This window comes from Lissotriton vulgaris, chromosome 4_1 (assembly GCF_964263255.1).
Source record: "Lissotriton vulgaris chromosome 4_1, aLisVul1.2, whole genome shotgun sequence".
NCBI lineage: Eukaryota > Metazoa > Chordata > Amphibia > Caudata > Salamandridae > Lissotriton > Lissotriton vulgaris.
Genome location: NC_141691.1, coordinates 1,384,133,047 through 1,384,159,249, shown reverse-complemented (window position 1 = coordinate 1,384,159,249; position 26,203 = coordinate 1,384,133,047). Strand labels below are relative to the sequence as shown.

The window sequence follows — 26,203 nt, the reverse complement described above, 5'->3', positions numbered from 1 at the left end:
TCCCACGCACCTATAATACTTTAAAAGAAGATTAAAAGTGATGGGACTTTTAAAACTGTTATTATTGTGCCTGAAGAAGGTGGTTGGACCGCTATTGCCACCGAAACGCGTCGCTTCTTGGTCAATTTTTATTTAAACCCAATAAATTCTGTTTTTATGTATATGTTTCTGTATAATGGAATATCTCCTATATAATATGAGAAAATAATAATTTTTTCCTTGTTGCACTTTACCATCCTATGTATTGCTTTCAGCAGATAGCATTTGCAATAATCTTGAAAAGAATATTGTGAGATATTGTATTTGTATATGGTGTTTTTATTAGAGCGAATAGCTCCTAGCCTGATTTTATTGTTTTATTGAAAATAAACATTTACACTTTTGATTGATTGGCCAATGTGTGTTTGTGTGGTGGTGCAAGACTTAGTGGTAATAAGCATTTATATGTGTGGTATGATCATTTCCCAAAGGAAATAATTTTTTAAACTGCAGTCTAGTTGGTGTCCTGTCCCTTTGGCAGAGTAGGACCCCTCTCTTTTGTTGTTACTCTCCGGCTCTTGGGCCTGATGGCCTCCTGCATCCTGCTGGTGGACCATGCCAGATGGCATATGCAGGCTATGCAGTGGGACATGAAGTTCCAGTGGGCACAACATCAGGGGAACCTTGACAATTGCGTCCAGATCGAGAAGGGCACTGCACATCAACTAAGGTGGTGGCTTACGAACCAGGATTGGGTCAACGGCAGATCCCTCTCCCTTCTCCCAACCAGAGTTCACAGTGGTGACCGATGCATCACTTTTGGGATGGGGTGGCCACATGGGAGAGGTGGAGATCAGAGGCATCTGGTCTCTGGCAGAGCCCAGGCTCCACATCAACCTTCTGGAGTTTCGAGCGTGTCGTCTTGCACTCAGAGCATACCATCCCGCTGTCCGGGGAAGAGTAGTGCAGGTGTTCATGGACAACACCACCACCATGTGGTACTGCAACCAACAATTTGGGGTGTCGTCGTGGACCCTATGTCATGAGGCCCTCCGCATCTGCACCTGGCTGGAACATCAGGGCATATCCCTGGTGGTTCAACACCTGGCAGGTTCCCTGAATGTCAGGGTGGATAAACTCAGTCCTAGGTGCATAATGAATCATGAATGGCGTCTTCACTCGGAGGTGGTGCAAGGATTCTTTTAACAGTGAGGAGAGTCTTGGTTAGATCTATTCTCCACCGAAGAGAACGTGCAATGTCAGCAATTCGGCGCGTTGGAATTTCCAAGGCCGCACTCGCTCTGCAATGCTTTTCGTCATGATTGGAGTTGCGGTCTTCTATAAGCCTTTCCGCCTATACCACTTCTGCCCAGAGTGCTGAATAAGATCAAACGCGACCGGTCCCAACTCATTCATGTGGCTCCAGATTGGGCATGAAGAGTCTGGTATCCTGAGCTGCTACACGTGGCCATCGATCCTCCGATCAGACTGCCTCTTCGGGAGGATTTTCTGTCGCAGCAGCAGGGGACAGTCCTCCACCGGAACCTGTCTGGCCTCCACCTCCTTGCGTGGAGATTGAGCGGCGACTGCTTTCTATCTTCCTCCCGAAGTCTGTAATGTTATCTTGACAGCCAGGCGCCCCTTCACTAAAACAAGCTACGCCTGTAGATGGAACTTATTTGTGGCATGGTGCACAGCAAAGGCTGTGGATCCCCTTTCTGCCCCTCTTTCAGAGCTTCTCCTCTTCATTCTATCCTTGGCCCAGCAGGGCTCTGCTCTGAGCAGCCTTAAAGGCTATCTTTCGGCCTTGCGTTGCCTTCCTGATCAGCCTTCTCTTTTCAAGTCCCCTAATGTAAACAGATTTCTTAAGTGCATTACTCACCTCTTTCCTCCTGTTCCTTTCGTAATGCCCCAGTGGGACTTGAATATGGTCTTAATTAATCTTATGTGTGCTCCTTTCGAGCCGCTACTCTAGTTCTTAAAGACTGCTTTTCTGGTTGCCATCACCTCTGAAGGCAGGTGAGTGAGCTTCAGGCTTTATCTTCAAAACCTCCTTTCCTTGCTTTCCATCTGGACAAGGTTGTCCCTCGAACTAGACCTTGTTTGCTTCCCAAAGTGGTTACCTCTTTCCATATAGGACAGACCATCACTTTGCCCACTTTCTACCCGCCCTGCATCCTTCCAAGGCTGACGAGAGACTCCACCGTCTGGATCCAAAATGTGCGCTATCATTTTATTTGGATATCACAAAACAGTTCCAGGTGGACAATAAACTCTTTGTTGTTTATGTGGGCGCCAAGAAAGGTCGGGCCGTGCAAAAACAGGCCATCTCTCAATGGGTTGTCTTTGCATTAACATCTGTTACTCCTTGGCGGAGAAGGAGCCTCCGGTAGGACTGCGCGCCTATTCCACCAGTGTGACTGCAGCCCATACTGCTGTGGGACGTAGAGCCCCCCCTCGGTGATATCTTCCAGGCCGCCTCTTGGGCATCACTGCATAAGTTCACTAAGCATTACTTTCTGGATAGTCAAGTCCGGAGAGACTGCTTCTTTGGCCGTTCAGTTCTCCGGGACTTTCTGGTGTGACCCACCTCTGGGGTTGTCACTGCTGGGGTATCTATTCTAAGGTAAGGAATCTATAACTATTAGTCTCTTCCAGAAGAACAAGTTACTTACCTTCAGTAACGATATATCTGTAAGAGACCTATACTAGTTATGGATTCCTTACCGCCCCACCCATCCTACCTGTTCTGCAAACTGAATTTTTGAGTATGGAGCTCCCTTTCAGGGCACTAGTTTTGTTCACCAGTGGTCAGTGTCTTGCATGGCTCTGAGCTTCTGGCGTGGAATATCATGTAAAGAACTGATGTCAGCATGCAGGGGCGGCGTTTAAGTAGATTCCGCGCCAGCATCCTGGTGATCAATATGCCGACGACTAACGCGAAGTGGACCGACGCCACCTACCGACACGCAGGTGTACTGCTGAGAAAAAAATTCTCCAGATCCAGTCTGACGCCTGGGGGTAATTCTAAGGTAAAGAATCTATAACTAATATATGTCTCTTACAGATATATCATTACCGAAGGTAAGGAACTTGTTCCTTAGGTACATCCCAGATTGGATACTGGGGTACCCTTATAAGTCCCTAGTATATGGTACTAAGGTACCCAAGGCATAGATACCCCAGAGGTCTCCCATGGGCTGAAGCATGTATTTTGCCATCTATTAGAGACCATTCAAAATGGATCTACAGGCATGCCATTGTAGCCTGTGTAAGCTGGTGTTAGCACCACTTACTACAGATATAGGTTTACTATATCTAGGGTAATTGCACTTAAAACCTATAAGTCACCTCTATAGCAGGACTTTGCAATCCTTAAGGCAGGATGCTTGCTTCTAAGTGAGAGGATGCCCCTGTATGAGCGGGACACCACTGCAGCCTACGGAGTCCATTCACCTGGGTTGTCATGAAGCAGCCATTTACTATAACAGAGGAGCAACGCTTAAATATGTGATGACCATCTTGAAAATGCCTGCAACAAGTCTGATTATGTTTGGTTTCAAACATGTTGGAATCATACCCCCACACTGTGATTCCAAGCACTGGAAGAGCCCTTCTCTAGGCTCCTAGTGTTACCGGTACTAGCCTTCTTGACCCGGACAGCACAAAATGGTTGCTGCAGCCCAGAGACCCGATTCTGCCCTCCTGCTGCTGAGCCAAGCTCGAGCATGGGAAGGCAGAACAATTGGCATCCTGTCACGGGGAGTTGTGTCCACTACAGACAGGATTTTGTGTATTGGTATGGGGCGGGTGCGCTTGCCAGCGCCACTGAGTCTGCAGGAGGGACACATTTGGTGTTCCTGTGCATAGTCCAGTTCACACAGTTCTGGGAGACGTTGGCTCCCGCTCTGGCACGAAAATGGACATAAGACATGGGAGTAACCTCCCCCCTGTCCAGACCCTCCCCTTGGAGGGACCCCTGAATCTTCCCAACCCTTTCGCTAGGGTACTTAAGAGCTTACCTGGGTGTAGGTCCCTAGATTCGTTGTGTGATGAGATTCAGATCAGACACCACTGCACTTCGACTGTCTGGGCACTCTGGACGTCGCTTGGGCCCGACTTCATCTCCATTCCAGTCAGCTTCATCGTCTGTGCCTGTGCATCATACAGGAACCTTCAAGGCCTGTGAAGCATCAGACACCTGAAGAAATTTCCCTTATAGTGAAGGAGTCACTCCCCTGCATTCAGAGGCACCGCAACTAAGTCCGCCGGTCTGCTGACTCTGAGCTCCTCCAGACTCAGAATGACTCTGCAACACAGGTGGTTCTTTTCCACAGCTCCCGAGGCCTGCTCTATCCTCTCACCAAGTTTGAGGCAAGTATTTCTCGTGGGGGTAGTAATAACCGAACCCCTGTGTATCGCGTCAACTTGCAGTTGCAAAGGCTTGTTGACGACTTTCCAAGAATATCTTTGGGCTCCAAGTAGCCCCAACCTCAGGCATCTCCAGTGACAAGGATTTTCAGCCACACCGCATCGTTGCCTGCATCTTTTGGTAAGCTGCTTGAGGTCCTCCTGTGACTCCTGTGCCTCCAGCATGTGGGTCCATTTGAGGGTCACCTTTGTTTCTCTTGGACTCTCCTTTGTTTCTCTTGGACTCCCCTTTATGCTCGGGACCTACCCTGACTCCCCTGCCTTTGGTTAGTCCCTTGGACCTTGCTGTTCCAGACGTTGCTCCTTTGATTCCTGTGTGGCTTGTCTTTGCCAAGGCTTGTTGGTGACCCCATAGCACTCTACATCCTTCATGGGACAGCACGTGCACAGCTCCTGGTCATCCTCCGCGTTGCCTGGTCCTCACAGCTGCAGAGTCAACGTCACCGTCATTCATCTTGCAACACCCGACATCGGAGGGCATTAGTCTTCCAAGTCTCCTGATCACTCCTGACTGACATAGACTTTGTAGCCTCTGCTTGCAGGTACCTCTTATCAAGAATCCTTCTTCGGATTCCACCGGACACTTTGCTGAAGTCCTCCATTGGAAATGACGGTGGTTTTTTACACCGCTTTACACTTATGCACCCCGCTTACCTGGTGTAGGTAACGTGGGTACTAGGGTATCCATGGCTGGGGTGGTTCTCCAACCGTCTGTCTTCCACAGGGTTTCCTCAGGGTCCAGTGGGAAGGGTCCTTAAGCTTTAAAAATCCAACCGCGACTTACACATAGAGTTGTATGGAGCACACGGTTGTTTACTCACACTGCACACGCTCTCCGTGGGGGTCTCTGTCTACTTACATTGGGTGGTTCCTTGGGGCCCCAACACTTCTACGTCCTTTCAACATTGTCTTGTCTCCAGTCGTGGTTCTTATACCACTTTCTCAGTATATGGTTTGGTCCCCCCCCCCCCTGGAGCCACTGTGTATTTCGTGATATTTACTATGTTTCTTTGCGAAAGTATTGCGTATATTGTGCATATCCCCATTTAGGAGATATTTCTATGTGTTAGAAAGTGCTATATAATAAATACGTATTTTTATAACTACTTTATGTTGTACTTTTTCACTTAATCTATACAATAGACTAACCCTGAAGGCTGCTCTCCACAGCTGCCATTTAGAGAGCTTTCTAAGGTTGTCTAAGACCTCTTAAATCACCATAAGGGTTGTCTGGACTGGTGCAAGGGGTCCACTTACATAAGTGTACATCATATACCAGGCTAGCTTCTCACATTTCATTTCAGGAAATGCCCAAAAACCTGCCCTTATTTTCTGTGTTCTGATGATTATGATTTATTGTATGTTATATATCATTTAATCAGTGCAAAACGTTGAGTTGTGTGTGCTGTAGGTGTTTTTGGCCAGGGTAGTTAATTTCTCTGCCAAGGCTGCTGGAACCTTATCACTCTGGATATGATTTAAATTTATTTGAGTTTTGTATAACGCGAAATAGACCCAAAATTATCGGTTATCAGAGCGCTTTATATAGCACCAGCTTCGTTACACAAGGACATTAATTTTTGTTAGGCACGGGGAGATTAAGTGATTTGCCCAGAATCACAGGGTGTTGAGCTTCGTTGCGGAGACTCGAACCCGGTTCCCCAGTTCGACGGCGACCGTTCTATCCGTAAGGCTACATCCTCTCCCCAAATTTCTTAAAACTCCACCCTAAGCTATGCTAGATTCTCCACTAAGGTGTGGCTATGGGTGGTGTCACTTATTCTGGGAGGTGGTGTGGTAAACTCACAAAGCGTAGTCTGCTTCAGTCCTCCACTTGCCATCCACCTTCTAATACCAAGTTTGATACGAAGTCAAAATAACTCTGATGTCTTCATTTATAATGTTAAGCTTTTATAGTACCAATTCTAGTGGTTCGTTGCTAAATATAATCCCAGTATTTTTCTAAACATTTTTGCACATTGGAGTGTCAGATGTTTATTACATAACATTGAATTTATGAAATAGTGCATTTACTTTTTAGATTAAGTGAAACCTACTGCTGGTAGTCTTTGCAGAGCTTATATATAGCCCCGCCGCCTCTCTAACCCCACCACCACCGCATGGATGTGAATCGTGGGCGGTGCTACTGCGTTGCATGCTCTGTAATGTTGAACTTACCCTTCCTTTAGATTAGGTAAATTAGAAGTTATTCTGTATTTGTTCCTTTCAGTATTCCTGCTTTGCTGTGTTTCTAATGTAGGCGTATTAAGTAAAAAGATTTAACCTGCCCATTCTTGTATACTTCTTGCCCTTGCCGTTCTACTTGGGCGTGCTGCAGAGCAGCTTGGGCAGAGTGCTGCGGCTTTGCAGGCTGACCCGGATCTGCCTGATTGGGAACCGGAGACACAGCGGGAGACCTGGGCGGACAGCAGGTACCTGGTGAGCCCTGCTGTGCGGCTGCCGAGCGCCGGGCACATTGGCTGTCGCGGCCGCCAGCTGCAGCCAGAAGTACGGGGGTTCGTTGGGCGGCTGGCGGACGTGCCGATGATTGTCTCTGGAGTGCAGTGGTTGAAGTGGGGGAAAAAAGTAGAGGAACTGTGGGCGAAGATCAGGGGGAGGGAATACCCTGAGGCTTGGGTCAGTGGGCGGAGTCAGTGTGTGACCAGAAAGAGCAAATCATTCTAATTTTTAGTGCTTGTTTGGCATTTCACTGCCTAGTTGCAACTTATTATGTTATTTAATTCAACCAATGGATACACATGTATTTAAGGTTTAATGAGTTATTGACATTAAAATACATTCACAAATTGAGATTCGTTTCCAATCACAGAAAGTCCCAAATACGCTTAAAAGTGGAATCACAAGCCATTTGTCTCTGAGCTATGGAGTTTGTCATCAGCACGTCTCCCTTTTTCCACAAGAGCAGTTCAGACATGAATGACAAACAATTATTCTACACGTTTATACAAAGCAATATGCATATATAGGTATATATCTATATGTACGGGATTGGGAGCGGGAGAGGTGGAAGGGACCGACTCTGACACGTTGAATAAAGTTTTCAAAGAGGGCTTTATTTTTAAGTAAGCTCTTCGCCTTCTAGTAGTTTGTTTAACATGAGCAAACTCGTTGGGATCCGTCCTGACTCCTTTAGGAAACGCTGAGAGTTCTAGGGCGTTTCTTCCACGCAGGTGCCGGTAGTTCTCCAGACCGGAAATGAAGAGGGGTCATCGGGGCCAAGGTCCTCAACTCCAAGCATGAAACGGAAGAAAAGAAACAACAGGGAATCAGGCTGACGTCCTCATAGGACTAAAAGGGGCCAGGGGTGAGGGACACCGAGTGAATGAGTTTAAAATAAACGTAAGCGCTAGTGCCTAGCAGTGCTCGTGAAGGGAGAGGGACAAAGAGGCTACGTTTTAGCAGTGTTCACTCGTTTACTGTGTTACTACGATTCACCCAGCCCGCCACTTTGCTCCGCACCTTAGCAAGCCACACTCCTCGCGCTGGAGTGTGGCGGGGCGATTCGCAGGACCGTTGGCCTCCTGGCTTGTTGTCCACTGCTGGGCTCTTCACGGCTTCTTCTCTGCAGGGCTCCGGTTCCGTACTTCGTCTCCAGCCTCGTCCGTCTTCTCCTGGAAGAACGTTGTCCGCTGCTTCTACGATTCCGCCTTCTTTTGAGCGTGTGACGTCGCAGGTGGGTGGAGCTTCGCTGGAAGAGTTAAAGGGACCGTATTCGCTTCCAGTCTCGTGCCCCCAGGTGGCCTCTGCGCCTGCGTTAGTCCACACGTCGAACCAGGCTGAGTCCGGCTGTTTGTCTGAAACAGAAAGGGGAACAGCTGACCACCAGTCTTTTAGGTTATCGGGACTGTACCGTCACACTATAGTACAAATAAATGCTTTTGTACAGAGGGATATGCTGTATATTTCTGTTTGCTTATGGTGGTTATGTGAGGAAGAGTCAATTCTTGGGTAGTTTTCTGAAGCAAGGTGGCTGTCCATGGATCTTATCTTCCACTTGACAAAACTCCATCCCTCTCTAGGAAGAACATTAATCACCAGAGTTATGAGTACATTTTTATTGTTGCAGAAAATTGCTGGTTGCCAGGAAGGAGGCAGCATGTGATTTTAGTAAAATAATATACTTGCGAACATGACGCCCCCACGCGAGTCAGTCCTCCAGGAATTGTGCACTTCTCCACCCATGGAAAAAAATGTTGTTCAAAGAAAGACGAGAAAAAAAAAGCAGCACTTCACTTTCAAACTAAGTAAAGTGCTTCTAATGTGTTTGGGTGAATAAAATCAATTTGGCCATTTTGACTCCACTCTAATTTTTATTGTATTGTAATTGCATTTATATAGCATGTACTACCCCTGACGAGGCGTCAAAGCACTTTTTAGGTGCGTAGCAAGCTACTCCGGAACCCATAAAGTATTAGTGGAGAATTAGTATAGTGAAACATGAAGGTAATTTGAGTAGTGGATATATTAGTCAGTTTTTTGGATTAAGAAGGATAGTCTAAGTATGGAAAAGGGAGAAAGGTTTGCATTTATATAGCGCTTGCTACCCCTGATGGGGTGTTGAAGCACTTTTTCGGCAAGTAGCATGCTACTCCAGAACCAATAAAGAATTAGTGGTGAATTAGTATAGTGAAAAATGAAATGAATTTGAGTGGTGGATATGTTAGTCTGTTATTTGGATTGAAAAGGATAGTGGAGGGATGGAAGAGGAAAAGATTTAGAAATCTTTTTTTGTTTTGGAGCTTGGAATGAGTAAAAGGGAGGTGTAGTGGGAAGAGTCAGAGGGAAAGGTTTAGAAAGGCTTGTTTTTGGGGATCGGAACAGTAAAAGAGGTATAAGATGATGCAAGGAGGCGTAATGCTGCTGAATCCCCTTTACGACTGATTGCCACACTCGTCGGGAGTAGGAAGCGCTATATAAATGCATCTACAATTACAATTCTGAAAAGGACCTGACAGGCCGTTCCTCAGCACTGTCTCCTGTGTGGCAATCTAATTAATCCCCTAGATAGTGCATAATGTGAGAGCAGGCAGGAACGCGACCATGCCTGATGGTCATGCAAGCCTTCCCTGATGTCAGTATCTATGCCGCTAGGAACAACAGCGTGTATGTGTGGGTCCCAACTATAGCAGGACTGCGCTGTGGAATGAAGGCTCTCTGGCCCTGGCATAGGCTGACCAGGTGTCCCGGATTTGCTGGGACAGTCTCGGTTTTTCAACAGCTGTCACCGTAGATTTCAGCAAATTTGGCTCATGTCCGGGTTTTTAGAGTGAGTCAACTGTAAAAATAGAGACTCACTTTTTTGGGGGTTCCAGAGCAGGGTTAGTTTGCATCTTTTAAAAGTAAGTAATTTAATGAACAGGCATGATGCTGGTTTTAAAAATTACGTTATATGTCTTCTCAGTGCGTTTTCTGTGCTGCTGAGGGCTGTCATTCTATGCCAATTCGCTATTGTAGAATTGTGGGCCTTCCTCTATTTTTGCAAAATCTCCCAGCTATGGGGTCCTAAGATGTGGTAACCCTACTCTGGCAGCATCTTACACCCCCCAGAAGACAATAGCCCCTCTTTGACTGGAAGTGCAAACAGCGGTGGGGGCAGTGCAGGACTAAAAGGCACAAGAGCTGCTCTGCACAGTCCAGCATGCGTGTGCCTCAAAGATTTAGCATGTTTCGTAGCAGGGTATTCTAACCCTTTGAGGCCTGCAGCAAGACGGAGCAGTCTGAAGGTATGTTTATATGTGCAGCCTGTGTTCGTGCACGTTATTGTGAGAAGTTGGCCTGATATGTAGTGCTCACTATTCTAGTGATCACTGTGTATCATTCCAAACGACCCTTATTGTTGATTGGTTGTAAGTCAACCGTTAGACCAGCTATCCTAGTAGCATGGACAAGAGCAGTCTTTGGGCTAAACTCTAGAGGGCGTGTTAAGCCAGCTGTTATACCATCACATATACCCTTTGAACACCAAGTGAAAGGACACCACACAAGTTGTTATGAAAATAAAAGTATATTTATTTAGGACACAACAGCCCTGGACTCTTTATGAGGACAGGGCGCTAAGCACAATACAAAGCTCTTAAAGAAATACTGAAAATCGCACAATTTACACAAATGCCCGAGGGGCACGAAAAACCATATACTCTAAAAGTGGAATGCGAAATTACTAGCAGGTAAGTACTACTCTAATAGGCTTTCGGACCGCTAGGACTGGAATACTGAACATTCAGATTACTAGCAGGAGGCCTAGGGAGATCGGGTGCAGAGTGTGCACTCCCACGCGGGATGCGGGACAAAGTCTATGGATGCTAGATTTCGTAAAGGTAGTGTTATCGGACGAATCCGACTAGGTAGAGCTGAAACGAAAAAGGATCTGGACCTTTGGATAGTTAAGCTATGCTGGAGCACCGAAGTGCTGAGTTTACCTAGCCCAGGGGCTGCGGATGCATAGGTCTGAAAAGACGTCGGGAATCCTCGTTGCAGTCTATGGAGCCTGAAAGAAGAAGTTGCTGGCAGGCGACCAGTGATGAAGTTCGAAGTGATCCAAGCCTGGATCGAAGATGGAAGACACCTGTAAGCAGAGGGGACAAAGTTCTGAATCACTAGCCAGTGATTAGATGGGCACCAGGATGGCACCGGACGAAGTCACCTCGACCAGGTGAGTGGGCGACGCTGGGCTCTGCAGTCTCAACGACCAGGAGGCGTTGTCGGCGACCAGGATGGAGGTGCGAGCTGTCCCACGATGGTATCTGCTGTCGACGTCGCTGGACCCAGGATTGGGGCAACAAGTCTTGGCAAATGCAAGCCCACGCGGTGGACTCAAAATGGCGTCTGGAGTGGACCAAGAGGGTCCGGGGTGCTCCTCTGTTGGAGGGGAGCAAGGGCCAGTCTGGAGCAACCAGACCAGCGGTGTTGTCGTCGTGGTGCGTCGTCAAGAGGGCTACAAGCCAGCAGGCAAGTAGCCGGACAACGCGGTGAGCAGCAAAGAGCAGAAGGGCCCCACGCAGATCTCGTGGATGCTGGGGGGCTGGACTTCGGTGCTGGAGCTGCTCAGGGTTAGGGCTTCTCACACCCCAAAGCACTCACTCGAGGATCCCTCAGCAGTCGTGCTGGATAAGCGTCGTGCAGTTCTGAAGATGGCCGGTCCCTCGAGGTCTCGTCACACCCACGGATCTCAGCTGAGCTGACGATGTAGGTAGAGGTCAGAGGTGCCAGGGAAGCCGGGTCTCGTCGTGCTGGTCGGTCGGATTCTTGAGGAAGGACGTGCAGCAAACCGCAGTGTTCTTAGTTGGTGCCCGCAGATGCAGGGTGACTACTCCTTAGTCACGAGGGAGAAATCTTGAGAAGAAGTCTTGAGTTCCTTTCGTAGAAAGTAGTTTCAGGATTCAAAGATGATCTAATTTGGAAGGGTCCCCGCTCCCACCTTTATACTAAAGAAAGGGGCTGGTACGGGACTAGGTCCTGCCCATGGGTGGGACCAGGAAGGGGGGTGGTTACACCCCTCTCCCATGCCGGACTTTCCCCAGCTCAGGGGCTGGTGTGCCCCTGGAACTGGTTCAAACTGGCAGATGCACAGTGAGCACCTGGGTGCCACTTGCAGTCACCTTCCTATTCAGCCCTGCCTACCTAGGATACACAAAACCCTGTCTGGGTCGGTGCTAGCACCGCCCCTGACAGGAAACCCTTTGTCCAAGCCTCCCTCGCTGGAAGGACTCCCAGCAGCAGGAGGTCAGACTTGTGTCTGTGGTGGCAGCATCCATTTTGTGATGCTGAGGCTTGAGTTAACTTTAACTGGGGTTCACAGTTACATACATGTCGTGTCTCTCTAGAAGGGTGGAATGCTAACCCCGTCCCCAGAATTGGCGAGGGGTTAGTATTCCAATTCGTATGACACCTTACTCGACATGTTTTGATAATGCGATACTAGAGTTGGCATATAACCGCGAGGATTATTATGCACTTAAGAGTATATGGTACGCGTTATCATAGAACAGCTATTAGGACTTGGTTCCGCCAGCTGCAGACGGGCTCAGCTCATGCCAGAGCACCATCTCACATGATTCCAAGCACTCTGCCTTCAGGATTGTTAAGGCCTGCCATAGGAGTGACTGATAGGAATACATGTGTCTATTTTAGGGTTAGATATAGGTATGCTATATCTACAGCAAAGGGTGATTACACCACTTTGCCCCAGCTGTCGTGCAGCCAGTTGTCAGATTTTGATGGCCAGCCAGGGGTGGCATAATACATGCTGCAGCCCCTGGGTACACCTATGCCCTTAGTTACAGGGTCTGATAAGGTGGCCCAGTACCAATTGGATATGTACCTAAGGTACATGGAATCCATTTTACAGAGAGAGCAGTAGGCCTGGGGTCCTGATTGGCAGGGTCCCAGGCCAACTATGTCAAAAACCAGCTAAAACACAAGGCAAAAAGTTGGGGGCAACCATAGTCAGGAGCTACCTTCCTACAGTTATGTCCTCTCAATGTACACTCCTCCCTCATCCCCATAACAAGGTGTTACTTACAGATCGGTAGAGTTTTCCTTTGTTGTTCATGAAACAGACTGCTCTTGACGCTCAGTACACTGACCACGCTCCTTTCCACAGGAGAGATTTCTAGCCCACTATATCGTTTTTTTATTATTGTATAGGTTATTTTCCACATTTTGAACCTTTATTTTCTCTCCTTTCCAAGGCTACACTTTAGAATAGAAAAATGGCCCAAAAAGACGACATTTCCAGAGTAATTTTTTTGGATCCATTTCACGGAGAAACAACTAAAGGAAAGGAGATGAAAGAGGGAGTAATAACTGTTGTTTGAAGTCAGTAAGTGAGGAGGAGCAAGACCGAAAGAGGGGGAGGCAGAGCAGAGGCGCAACTAGAGTCAAATTTCGGGGGGGGGGGGGGGGGGGGGGGGGGGCTGGCTGAAACTTTAGGCAATCGACAGAGTCGAGCTGGGGGGAAGAGTCTGCCAGAAGCATAGCAGGAGACGTGGAAACAGTCCTTTTCCTTCTCTGACTGTCCCGCCCCCCCTAACGGCCACGAACGCCAATCCTTGTCTATAGATCGTGGCTATTTCTGGCGTCCTGGGACGCACGTTTAAACTAAAAAAGTAGGGGAACGGAATCTGTTAAATGAGAGAAGTAGGGGCATGCCGTGCCCTGCTGTTCCCACCCACTTCTTTCACTGCTGGAGTGGAGGGTGCCCCCGCAGTGTCCCAGTCTGCAGCCTACGCATCGCTGTCTGAGCACCCTGGGGCACAGAGGAGCTTATTACATGGCTCTGCTAGGGGCCGGTAGAGGCTAATGAACTGTGTGCAACACGCCAGGGTACGTGGAGCTCTGGGAGCATCAGCAGGATACCCCAGCAGGCTGAGAAGCATATTGGGGGATATAACAGAATAAGCCCTGTGCAAACAGAAGCTGGGAGGAGAAGCACAACACGCAGAGCCATAAGCACAGCCAGGGACACGCTACGAGTAATGGTACAGGCGGAGGGCTGGCTGCAACAGCTCCCACTACCAACAGGCCTCGGAAAGGTGTGGAACTGAGCTCAAGCCAGGGATTAGCCTTGGAGCCAGCTTGTAAGGACAGAGCATCGCCCTGACTATCCCCGTCAAGAGCCCGTTTTAGAAGACCAGCTGCCTTCTTGTTTCCGCGGGGGGACCGCAAATTCTCATTGACCACGTCAACTGTTTGAAGTGCGAGGGCTGGAACTACATCCCCCAGCCTACATCGCGGCGAGGACGCCGCCAAATCTTCCTGTTCGCTTCAGGAGGCGCTTATTAGCTGACCGTGACAGACCAGGGCAGGGCCAGACATCTTTCATCTGCAGCTGACTATGGGTAAGCGTAAAGTCACTGCTAATTCCGACGAGGGAAAGGCTAAATCCAAGATGCCCTCCACGCAAACGGTACAATCCGAGGTGGACCGGGGCACACTGTCAGAAGATGTGGAGAGCAAAATGCAGTGTGCGCAGTAAACAAATAACATTTTTAAAAGTAGAAGTCATTTTAAAGGCGGCGATGTCAATGAGTGGAAAATATGCTAGGAACCCTTTGCCAGGCGTTCCGTGGGGCACTAATTAGAGTGCAACAGAAATGTAAGCACGATTATCACAGATGTTCTAATACAATGTGGAACCCTTTACCAGGCGTTCCGCTAACAGCGTGGCCTTACATTCTCTAGACTCCTCCAGCGCGTGCGCTGCGCGTCGAGGAGTGCATCTGGTTTTATACTTTGGGTCACCCAACCTTGTTTGACAACCCAGAAAATATATGTAAAAAAGATCTTGGGTGGGCCAAGACATCATTTCTTCGCATAGCATCACTAGAAAGGGAGGCCTCGGAATTATTGAAACCTACTGTCCGTGCCCACCAGCTCCTTAAAACCTCTTATTCTATGGAGCCTTACCTCGATATTGTCACCAAGCCCCAACACCGCTTTTCTTTTGACAAGATTTAGGTTTCATTATTTACATTTTTTGTTGGCTGACCCTTTAGGCTGGGCTAAGATTTACAACTGGAGTCCCTGCTCATCCGATTGTTTCCCAAGGCAGGCATTTTGTCCTGTTCTGTGATTTTTATCTGTCTATGCACAGGCGTTCTATCCTAACAATTTTAAAGAACAAAGGCTTTCTGCAGGCTAGACCAGCTCTTTTATACCTGCAGATGAGGAGTAGCCCTTGGGAAATTTTCAGCATTGCTAGCTTTCTAGTAGCAGCAGTTAGAGCAAGGAAAAAAAGGAAATGGTGAGTGAAGCAGGTATATGTGACTGGAGTTCATGTATTTTTGGCCTTTTGTATATGAAATGATTTTATATTTTTTGCATTTCATAATAACATATGAATATGTGGATCTGTGATTATATTTTAATCAAGGATGATTTTATGTAACATGCTTTTATGGTTTTTAATGATAACCAAATAAAGTAATTTTGACTGACTGTATACTTATTTTACGGTCAGCGATATATTTAAGCTTGCATGAGATTATTAGCCATTAATGAGATGGATAAAGCATTCTATAAATAGCAGCTATACAGGAATGTCCTGTATAAGAGGCCAAATGTAAAGGACAGTAAGAATGTTAATTTTTTACTTATATTATTTTAGAAAGTTTTAATCACATTTTTAGTTTTGTTAATCTATATTTTTCTCCTATAGGTATTTATTTGTTGACGGGACAAGTCAAGATGACAACAGAAGTGGTTCAAAAGTTGAAAAAATTCTGGTATGTAAAAAAGGGCTTGGGATAGCTTTGTGTGATCAAAAATGTTGGACTACGACTGTGGCACTCGTACATTAACTATTATTTTTGGAGTAGCAATTCAAGTGATACAATTGCTATAGATGTCTAAACGGTTTGCATAAGTACTTTGATCCCTCAGCATCACTAAAAGCCTATTGTATGCATGTTTTTTACTGTAGTATTTTTGAAGGAGGACATTTTTTCACAAAAAAGCTAGGTTCTTCTTGTGAGCATCCGTCTCCCCTCCATTCATGTGGTCATGTTTTGTTGTCCTCGGTGTGTTGTGATGATGCAATGTCAGCTGCCAGTTTCTGGAAGTGGCGGCGTACTCCCAGAGTTGATTAGCAGTTTCTAGGGTGTGGTGTTCACCTTTTGAAGGCCCAGTTCAGTGACATCAAGACAGGCCTGATTGTGTTTCCTGGTTGTGATGCTTAGCTTGGGAAGCAGTGGGCCTTCGAGGTACAGAGAATAGACCAATGTACTTCGAGCCTTTAGACTGCACATGACCCATGGTAAAACCTGATTCCAGGGAATACGCCTGTGACTGAGGTGGCACCTTCATCTTGAAAAGAGACAATGTTGCAAGGGTTGGGCAGATGACCAAACTAAGTGATATGCATGGCCATGATGATCTGATGTTGGATGGACACTACAAAGTTTATCAAAGGAGGGTGTCCTGAGACTCCAAGATCCTGCGTAAGATCTGAAAGAGGCAATTAGTATGGATTCCTCACCTTAGAATTACCCCCAGGCGTCAGACTGGATCCGGAGAATTTTTTTTTCAGCAGTACCCCTGCGCTTCGGTGGGTGGCATCGGTCCACTCCGCATTAGTCATTGGGGTTGTGGTCGCCGGAATGACGTCACAGTATCTGCACGCTGCTGACATCAGTTCTTTCTTTTTCCGTGCCCACCAGCACAGATCCGCAGAGAGCGATATTGCGAGTCACTTTTTGACTCTTTTTACGACTTTTGTCAACATCTTGTAGAGTCATTAGACTCCTGGTGCTCGCAGGGATGTCCCTCCCTCGAACCGGCTTCAAGGCTTGTGACTCTTGTCACACACTTCTGTCTGTTAAAGACCCACACCTTGTGTGCATTTGGTGTTTGGAGCATGACCTACGACCTGTAGTCATTCTCCGACTGCTGAGCCATGAACCTGAAGTCTTTGCGGGAGCAGTCCCGTAAGCTTCTCAAGGCCCGGCAGTCCGCTCCACACCGTTCGAGGTCTTGGTTGAGAGGGAGGTCTCTGGACCGGTCGCAGAGTAGTCGCCATCACTCTTTCTCAAAGTCTTCCTCTTCGGGGAAGTCGAAGCACAAGAAGAAGGCGAAGAAGCACCATCGCCCTTCGTGTTCTCCTTGGCCGTCGGGCTACGCTGGGAAGCAGTAGGTAGTCGTCCGGCTTCGCCCGCGGAGCCTGTTGGGCTGACTCCAGCCTTCCCGGGAGCCGTTGCAACCCCAGCCCAACTTCGAAGCTTTTATGAAGCCCTCCATTCCATCTTTGGGCAGCTGGACTCCGCTGGCGCGCCTTCGAGGCCGCAGACTTGGCTGGGGGCTCTAGACTTTCGATGCCGGCAGCTTTGGCGCCACAGGGGCCCCAGGTTCAGGGATCCAGGTCTGGATCGGCGCCGGACAACCTGTGACACCACCTCTGTCACCGAATCCAATGGCCACATCTCTGCCCCCTCAGATGCCGGTTGTGCCCCCAGCCGACGTTGACCCCAGCCTCCCCCTCGATATGGAGCCGGATCGGTATCAACAGACGTCCGGACCGGAGCCGAACAGTACTTTTGTAACATTGTTCTCTCCAGGTGTTCCCTATCGCTCCTAATGGCTACTAGAGGAGGGTGAGGAGGACTGGGAGGGGTCTGTGGACCCTTTGGCAGACCAGTTAGAGGAATGGAATGGAGAGAGGAGTTGGGTGAAGCCAGTGATCTGGACACCTCCCCAGACCTTGGCATGCTATCTCCCCCTACCCATGGCTACGTAGGAGGGAGCATCTTATGCAGTGGTGTTGCATAGGGCGGCCGAGGCCCTAAACCTAGAGTTTCCTACGGTGGCGGTCAGGACTAACCTTCTGACAGAGGTACTTCAGTCGGCAGCAGCCTTTCGGAGACCCTGCAGCCGTTAAATGAGGCCCTTAAAGGCATCCTTTTGGGCACTTGGTCCAAGCCCAACACAGGATGATTGCCCGATGCCACCGCCCAACCCTGGGCGACCCCATTTTCCTCTCCCAACATCCCACCCCTGAGAGCTTGGTGGTCCAAGCATTGACTTCCAACAGCACATTCCCTACCGCACCACCTGATAGGGAATCCAAGAAGCTGGACCACCTTGGGAAGATGGGAAACCAATGTGGGAATCACACTGCTTCACCTCCCAGCGGGTCGCCCCTGAGCATTGTGGTCAATGCAGTTCACCAAGCGTTTGTGCTTGCAGGATTGTCTGGAGTAATTACAACGTTGCACTGGCTATCTCTATACACGTGTTTCTGGATCATTATCCGTCGTCAGTAGAGATTAGGCATCAAATATTTGGGGTTGCTGTGCAGGCTGTCAAAGTATTCTCAGGTCACAGTACCTCTCAAGGCGCGCAGGTGCCTCTCCACGAGCTCGTCCGCTCAACCGGCTTGAGGGAGCCTTTTAAACAGGAAACCAATGTGAGATCACACTGCTTCATCTCCCAGCGGGTCGCCCCTGAGCATTGTGGTCAATGCAGTTCACCAAGCTTGTGTGCTTGCAGGATTGTCTTGAGTAATTACAAAGTTGTACTGGCCATCTCTATACACGTGTTTCTAGATCATTATCCGTCATCAGTAGAGATTAGGCATCAAATATTTGGGGTTGCTGAGCAGGCTGCCAGAGTATTCACAGGTCACAGTACCTCTCAAGGCGCTTGGGAAGATGTTGTCTTCCTCCACCTTAGGACTGTACTCCGTGAACATCGCATGTCTTTTAGGCCGTCCCCTTTATGTGAAAGTATCAAGGACCCCCTGAACAAATAGATACTACAAGTCCTAGGTCAGGGATAAACAGAGTGAAAAGTAACAACCAAGGCACTTAAACTACAGACTAGTTCTGTTTCAATAAACTAAACAAAAGAGAAGGGATGTAAGTAGGTCTAAAATCAGTTTATTATTATTTATCAAATTAAAAAGGGACACAGACAAAAATTCAAATCATATATTTTCAAAGGAAAAATTAAAACAATCAGCAAAATATCAACAAAACACATTCAATATAAAATTTAAAATATTAAGTGCAAAAACATATTAAGAAAATAGCATCAACAAATTAATTCTCAAACATCAAGTAAAAAGACATATTAAAAAAGTGGCATTAACAGATTAAATCTCTACGCGCGTTTCGGCGACCAGCGCCTTCTTCTGGAGTAGCCACGTGTATCCTGTACAATGGATGAAAAAAATGGGGGAAAAAACCAAACTTTAAAAATAATAATACTCTACAATATATTTCAAAAAAGATTTCATAACTTAAACAAATTATATCATCATTAACAGATTGGACCTACAAATTACAACACCTTCATTGTATCAAACAAATATACATTTATAATTTTTGCCCTCAATATGGGCTTTCACTTCTTTGTGTATTTCAAACATAACTGGACCAGGGGACATGGAGATGCATAAGGTGACTCGTGAGTTCAAATTCATGATAGTTAATGGAGAATTACGCGTAATGTGTAAGATATATTTACACATTTTTATTTTTTTTGTTTTCCAAAGGCGCCAAGGGAGGAAAACAATCTCCAGAATATACTTACACAATTTTAACAAAGGCACCGAGAAGTAAAGAAATCATCAAATGCAGTCTTGTCCTTTATGCAACAGAATTCAGGATGAGAAGCTGAAACAAAACGCCACAATTCTATTATTATCGATTGAATATTAGGTATTACAAACTGATTAGATAGTCAAATTAATAATTATTTACCTAATGATTAGTCAAAAACTATCATAAAGCTGTGGGTAGTTGCTTCAAATTAATGGCAGTGGCGCTTTTGTTGCTACATAAAGAGAGAGATTATAGGCGGAATTTTTATTAATTCGCATGTTTACATAACAGCTGATATGGGATAATACCTCATAAAAAGTCATTCACGGCATATCATATGGTATTATTAGAAAGTTAGCATGATTTGAAGGATCTAATGTTGATCTGAATTCAGTCTATAGCCAAAGAAAGATGGTAATAATAATAATAATACCAATTGGTTAGATATTCTGTAATTATTGATACAGCCAATAGAGGGATGTAGTTTATTTATTAAATTACTGATGATCACATTATTACCTGAATAAAAAAGGAAAGGCCGTCGAAGTTTTAAGATCTTTATTAATGATTCCTGTTTATTTTGAGGCCAGTCAGGGTCCTAGAGGCAAAAATTAACATATGACTCAGGGTTCAAGAACTTTGCACTACACAAAGTATAGGATTTCTTTTAAATAAGTACCTGATCTGGTTTAATAGGGCTCAACACTCACTCTTCAGATCGTTTTATAGAAATCTATGAATGAGGAGGTAAAGGATTAATAGAACGACCTCCTTAATATTACAGATTTAATACTGGTTTCTAGCGTAATTAGAAAGGCATGAAACATACCTCGTGAAGTTAAAAATTTATTCACGGAAATTGGTCAACAAGGAAGCCTTCTTAATGCGAAGATCTCCCCTTAGGGCAGTACAATGCTGCAGCTAAGAAATAAAGAAAATGAGGCAGAGGGTCAATATTTTAGCATAATGCTTTGCCTTCGCGAAATATGATATTGTAAGCTAGATCGAACTGCGCTTATCAGGATATGCTGTTTCACGGACACAAACGATCGAAGAGCAAGGCGCGGAGTTCTGTGGCTTCTCAGGATGATTGCAACGAATGAAAGTCCTGCGCATTTTTTATACTGCACACAATTGAACTAAATATTCAATTAGGACGTGAATAGGTGTACCTGAGATGCGGACTAACTATGGGGGCGGGTTGTGAACAGCGTTGACAAACTATTGTTACACATACTGAAGATAAACGACGGACTATCATGTAGATCGAAACTAACTGGATGGACGAGCTATAGACAGCGTAGGACTGTCGTTCTACATACTGAAGATAAACGACAGACTATCGTGTGCATCAAAACTGACTAAATGTACGATTTATAGATGGCGTAGAAGCACTGTTATTCAAAACACAAGTCATAGATAGCGGACTATCGTATAAATAGTCGGCACATCTAGACTATGTAAACACATTAATTAATTGAAGTTTTTGATTAGGCTTTTGTATGGTCTGACTGAGTATTTTATAAGGATAACTTGATCCAGTTCAAATAATGCATAGGTTTTTAACTGTGATAATGAACCCCTGAACAAACTAATTACGAGTCAACATGGTGCATGAATGTCTACCTATTAAGTAAAAAGGGGCAATAACTTATTGTACTATTTTAGATAGATCGCTGAACTGAATGACAGAAGTTCAGCATATTATTATAGCACATTTTTATTGCCAATTAACAAAGAGATGTCTTTTCTAGATTACATCATGGGTTTTACTCCCACTCAGTGTGAGACTCTGTGGGGCAGGTGCTGCCACAATGCTCGAAGGAGGCCCAGGCCGTTCTCTCCCGTGCAGTTTCAGAAGGGAGAGACTCAGCGAAGTTTGCCCTAAGATGTGGGCTAGACACCACCAACTCACTAGGCAGGACGATTTCCACGTCCGTAGCACTGAGACGCTATGCCTAGTTGAGGTCCGCTGGCTTTTCGGGTGATGTCCCAGCAACACTTTTGGACATGCACTTGAGCGCTTTAAGGATTCCAGGGCTACGGCCAGATCCTTCGGCCTCGCTTCCACCTTCTGCCCAATGCAGTCTGCTTTTCGCCCCTTTTGTGGCTACAGAAGGGGTGCCCCGCCACGTTCTATCCAAAGCCACCGGCCTGCGCAATCTGTCCAGCTTCTGTGCGGCCGGGGCCATGGGTCCCACTGCGGTGGGTCGGGGGCCAGCGGGTGGGTCAGTCCACTAGTCCCCCCTCTGCAGCAGCCTCCAAACCCTCCTAGTTCGACCTTTCACGGCCACTATTCGCCAGTGGGGCGCAGGATTCGCCCTCACCTCCACCACTGGCACGATATCACAACAGACAGGTGGGTTTTGAAGACAGTACGAAGGGGCTACTCCCTCCCCTTCGAGACTACCCCTTCATCCATGCCACCTCAATTCCATTGCATGTCGGAGGATCACTAGGCCCTTCTCCAACAGAAAGTTACGGTTCTCTTGGCCCAGGGAGCCATCAAGCGCGTTCCTGCCCCAGAAGTAGGTCGTGGTTGATATTCCCACTGCTTTCTGGTACCCAAGGACAAGGGCCTGTGTCCTTTCTTGGATCTCAGGAACGTCAAACGCTTCCTTCGGAAGGAGAAGTTTACAATGTTGCCACTGGCTCAGGTCCTGTCTGCCCCCAACCCTGGAGACTGGATGGTAGCGTTGGACTTGGAAGAAGCTTATTTTCACATTCCCGTGCTGCCGGCCCATTGCTTTACCTGCGGTTCACGGTAGGTACAAGCACTTTCAGTTTACTATGCTCCCCTTTGGCCTTACCAGCACCCCTCGGGTGTTCACAAATGTGATGGCAGTGGTCGCAGCTCATATGCCCATATCAGGGTTTCCAGTCTTCCCCTATCTCGACGACTGGCTGTTGAAGGTGGGCCCACCTCCAGACTACATCCGAGCTCCTGCATTCGCTTGGGTTCACCATCAACTTGCCGAAGTCAAACCTGATTCCCTCTCAGAAGCTCATTTTCATCGGGGTTTTTCTGGACAATGCACAGTTTTGGGCTTATCCTCCCGAGCAGCGAGTGCGAGATATTCGGGCTATAATTCCGATCTTTAAGCCTCTGCCCAAGGTTTTAGTCAGAATGACCCTGAAGCTACGGGTGAAAGTAAAATAGACAGATGCACTCTGATGTATCTCAGATGTCTTGAGAGTGGAAAAAGGTCGGTGGTGCAGGTGGGTAAATCCTCTTGAGTGTAGGGATGAAGAATAATGACTCCAAAAGCGCGATTCTCAAGATTGAGGGGCGTCCCTCACTTGCACTCGAATTAAAGTAGTTCAGTAAAACTCTTTGTCAATAAAGTTCTTTTTCAATTGAATTTATTGAAATTTCTCAATAGTATTCATGGCAGATATTCATAATTCCATCATTATGAAATTTTTTTTTTATCACTCTTCATCCAATATCATTATTTACAAAGGCCCAATGCTTTTCGGGCTTTGGCCCTTTATCAGGGGCGTGGTATCTGTATTTTAGAGGAAACGTAAAGTCAATATGATATAGTGTGTGCCCCAATCTCAGTCATCAATCAGTATAAGAATCAAATCTTGAACCATGCATGCAAGCAAAAAAACGTGCAGCATGATGTTTTTATTAAATTTGGTCATGGTGAAATGCTGGTGTGGATTTGTGTGCAACGTGCTAAAGATCACCAAAAAGTGGACAACGTCATGAAACGAGAAATGAGATTGAAGGTGAACAATACTTGGTGAACGAACAATGGTGGAAACATGGCGCGACACGTTGTCGGATACATGAAAATACTTAATTGAATGTTAAAAAATGTTAAAATGTAAAAAAAATATATAGAGCGCAACCGCTGTCCCAGCGGTAAGCAGCAAGAGAATAGCATGCACAAAAACACAGGAGGCCTATAAGGAGGGAAAAAATTTTTTAATGGCCTTCCTAAAGTGAAGATAATTAGTGAGTCCTCAAATGTGGGCCGGCAAAGAGTTCCACAGAATGGCAGCTCTATTACGAAAGTAGTGCCCGCCGGCGCGTACCTTTCTCACCTGGAGGATCACTACCAGACATTGTCCCATGGATCGAAGTGATCACGTGGGAATATAAGGTAAAAGGAGATCCGTCAATTTGTGGGGATGGCAATTTCAGAATTTTATAGGCTATACACAGTGCCTTAAACTCAATTCGCCTGGCCACAGGCAACCAGTGGAGGCGACTGATGGCATTGGTCACTGCAGATGTTCTGCGCAGGCCCAAAAGAGATCTTGCGGATGCGTTCTGGACTCTGTAGCCTCTGTATTTCAGAATTATTTGCTCCCAGATACAGCGAGCAAGCATAATCCAACCTAGACAAAATCAAGGCCTGAATAATGATCTGCCTAGTCGTAGCATTGAAGAAGGACAGGATAGGTTTGAGCCCGCGCAACAAACCGAAACAGATTCCCGCCACCTTTTTAGTCTGAGTCTAAAAATTGAGTGAGGTGTCCATCCAGACCCCCAGGTTCTTTACTACAGGCTTAGGGATAGGAGCCTTACCCAAACTCTTGCCAACCACAGCTCGCTCCAGCAATCATGGTTCCCTACCACCAACAGCACTCCAGACTTATTGGTATTCAGTTGGAGACATGAGTGATTTAAAAACGTTATGTAAAGTCCAAGAAAAAGAAAGTAAACTATAACAATCTGTGTCTAATACCTTTGAAGGAGATAAACAATGGCATGGCTTACGTGAAATTGCGAACGTCCGATTTGAGAAAATTCAGAATAGAATATCGGGGTGTCCGTGTTGAGCCAGCTGTGTGTGCATGAAAAAATAAACAGACTTAAAGTTCTCATGGAGTATTACGAGGGTGAAAAACGGGTTCTTCCCCGGTCTCTTCTTACCTTTAGTAAGCCAGTGATCTACGTCCGATTTGACTTTAAGATGCTTGTCAAGATTTAGAAGTCACACCATGTGCTGTGTGCAAAAAACATGTGCAGGTAAGAAATAAATTGTAATGGTGCTGTGTGTAACATATATACATTCCGTTCTTTGAGCGTAATCACTTACCCGAGTGTGTATCGGTACGGTGTTCTCTAACGAGGTACAGCGGATGTAGGTTGGCGCTTGTGAGATTTGAAGCGGCGTAAAATACCCTGAAGTGAATACCATAAAGCCACGACTGAACTACAGTGAACATGGAAGAGTGTGTAGTTCAAGGAATGCAAAGCTTAAAAAACGTGTCGGTGAAATAAAAGCGTCTAGAGTTTTTAACTCAGAAAATCGAAAAATATAAAAAATGTAATACAAATATAATGAGAAATTGGTGGTTGTGAAGTGGGATGAATCATGTGATGTTTGAATCATGATATGTTCTGACCTGAAAATGAATAAGTAAAAAAAGTATTGTGGGATACAATGGGAATGCATAAAGAACTTACATGGCAATAATGTGCAATCGATTTGTTTGTAAATCTGTTTGAAACAATGATTCTGAAATAATGCCATGGTGAATACACACATAAATCACCATATACCTTATTCAAACAAAATTATGTCAAAATATTAGTTAATGTGCACAATGTGAATCACCATTACATCATATGGTATTCAGGTTTGTCCACCTGGTGCTAGGTTAAAAAGTGTGGTACAGAAAGTCCCAATTATTCTTATGTTCTGTATGTGGTTCAAAGATAACAGCTGAAATCCATTCTTTCATTGAGTCCCTTTGGATTAAGAGTCTAAAAAATATATCCAATGGACTTCTCGTTGTAGGAGATGTCTGGAATTGTCATGTCCTTGGATCCTTGGAGTTTGTTCAAGAATACAAAAACATAATTGACTGTTATACTGCGTGGTATTAAAATGTGCTGCCACTGGAGAGTTTGTGTTTCTGGTACGTAGTTACTTTTGTGCTCGTTCAATCGTATTCTAATTTTGCGCTCCGTTTTTCCAACGTGTACTAGGCCACCTGCAAGTGCGGGATGCCCCTCAACCTTGAGGATCGTGCTTTTGGAACCTGAGGCTACTGGATATCACAATTTATCAAAATCCCCCCATGGTCAGAACATAATTTCTTTTCAGGCTTCGCTCTCAAAATTTAACCATCAAAATTCACATTTAGTATAGGAATAACAGTCTCATATTTAGGCTACTGGGCCTCAAGGCCTCCTGCATCCTGCTGGTGTGCTATGCCAGATAGCATATGCGGGCTCTGCAGTGGGACCTAAAGTTCCAGTGGGCACAGAATCAGGAGAATCTTTCCGATTGCGTCCAGATCTCGGAGGGCACTGCAGGACAATTGCAGTGGTGGCTAACAAGCCAGGATTGGGTCAGCAGCAGATCCCTCTCCCTTCCCCAACCAGATTTCACAGTGGTGACAGATGCATCACTTCTGGGGTGGGGTGCCACATGGGAGAGGCGGAGATCAGAGGCCTCTGGTCTCTGGCGGAGTCCAAGCTTCACATCACCCTTCTGGAGCTTCGGGCTATCAATCTTGCACTGAAGACAATCCTTCCTTCTGTCAAAGGGAAGTAGTGCCGGTGTTCATGGACAATACCACTGCCATGTGGTACTGCAATAAAGAGGGCGGGTGGTGTTGTGGACCCTGTGTCAGGAGGCACTTCGTCCCTGGAATATCAGGGCATGTCCCTGGTAGTGCAACACCTGGCAGGTTCTCTGAACGCCAGGGTGGACATATTCAGCCGCTGGTGCACGATGGATCACAAATGGCGTCTTCACTCTGAG

At 46.3% G+C, this 26,203-nt stretch overlaps 1 protein-coding gene across 1 annotated transcript in view; it reads left to right on the top strand.

Moving 5' to 3' along the window:
* The window catches only part of ROCK1 (Rho associated coiled-coil containing protein kinase 1), a 2,273,505-nt gene that overhangs the window by 877,333 nt on the left and 1,369,969 nt on the right, over nt 1–26,203 (top strand). The window contains exon 11 of the mRNA XM_086965620.1: nt 15,590–15,656. Within this exon, the coding sequence (XP_086821746.1) occupies nt 15,590–15,656 (67 nt within the window). The remainder of the gene's footprint in view (nt 1–15,589; nt 15,657–26,203) is intronic.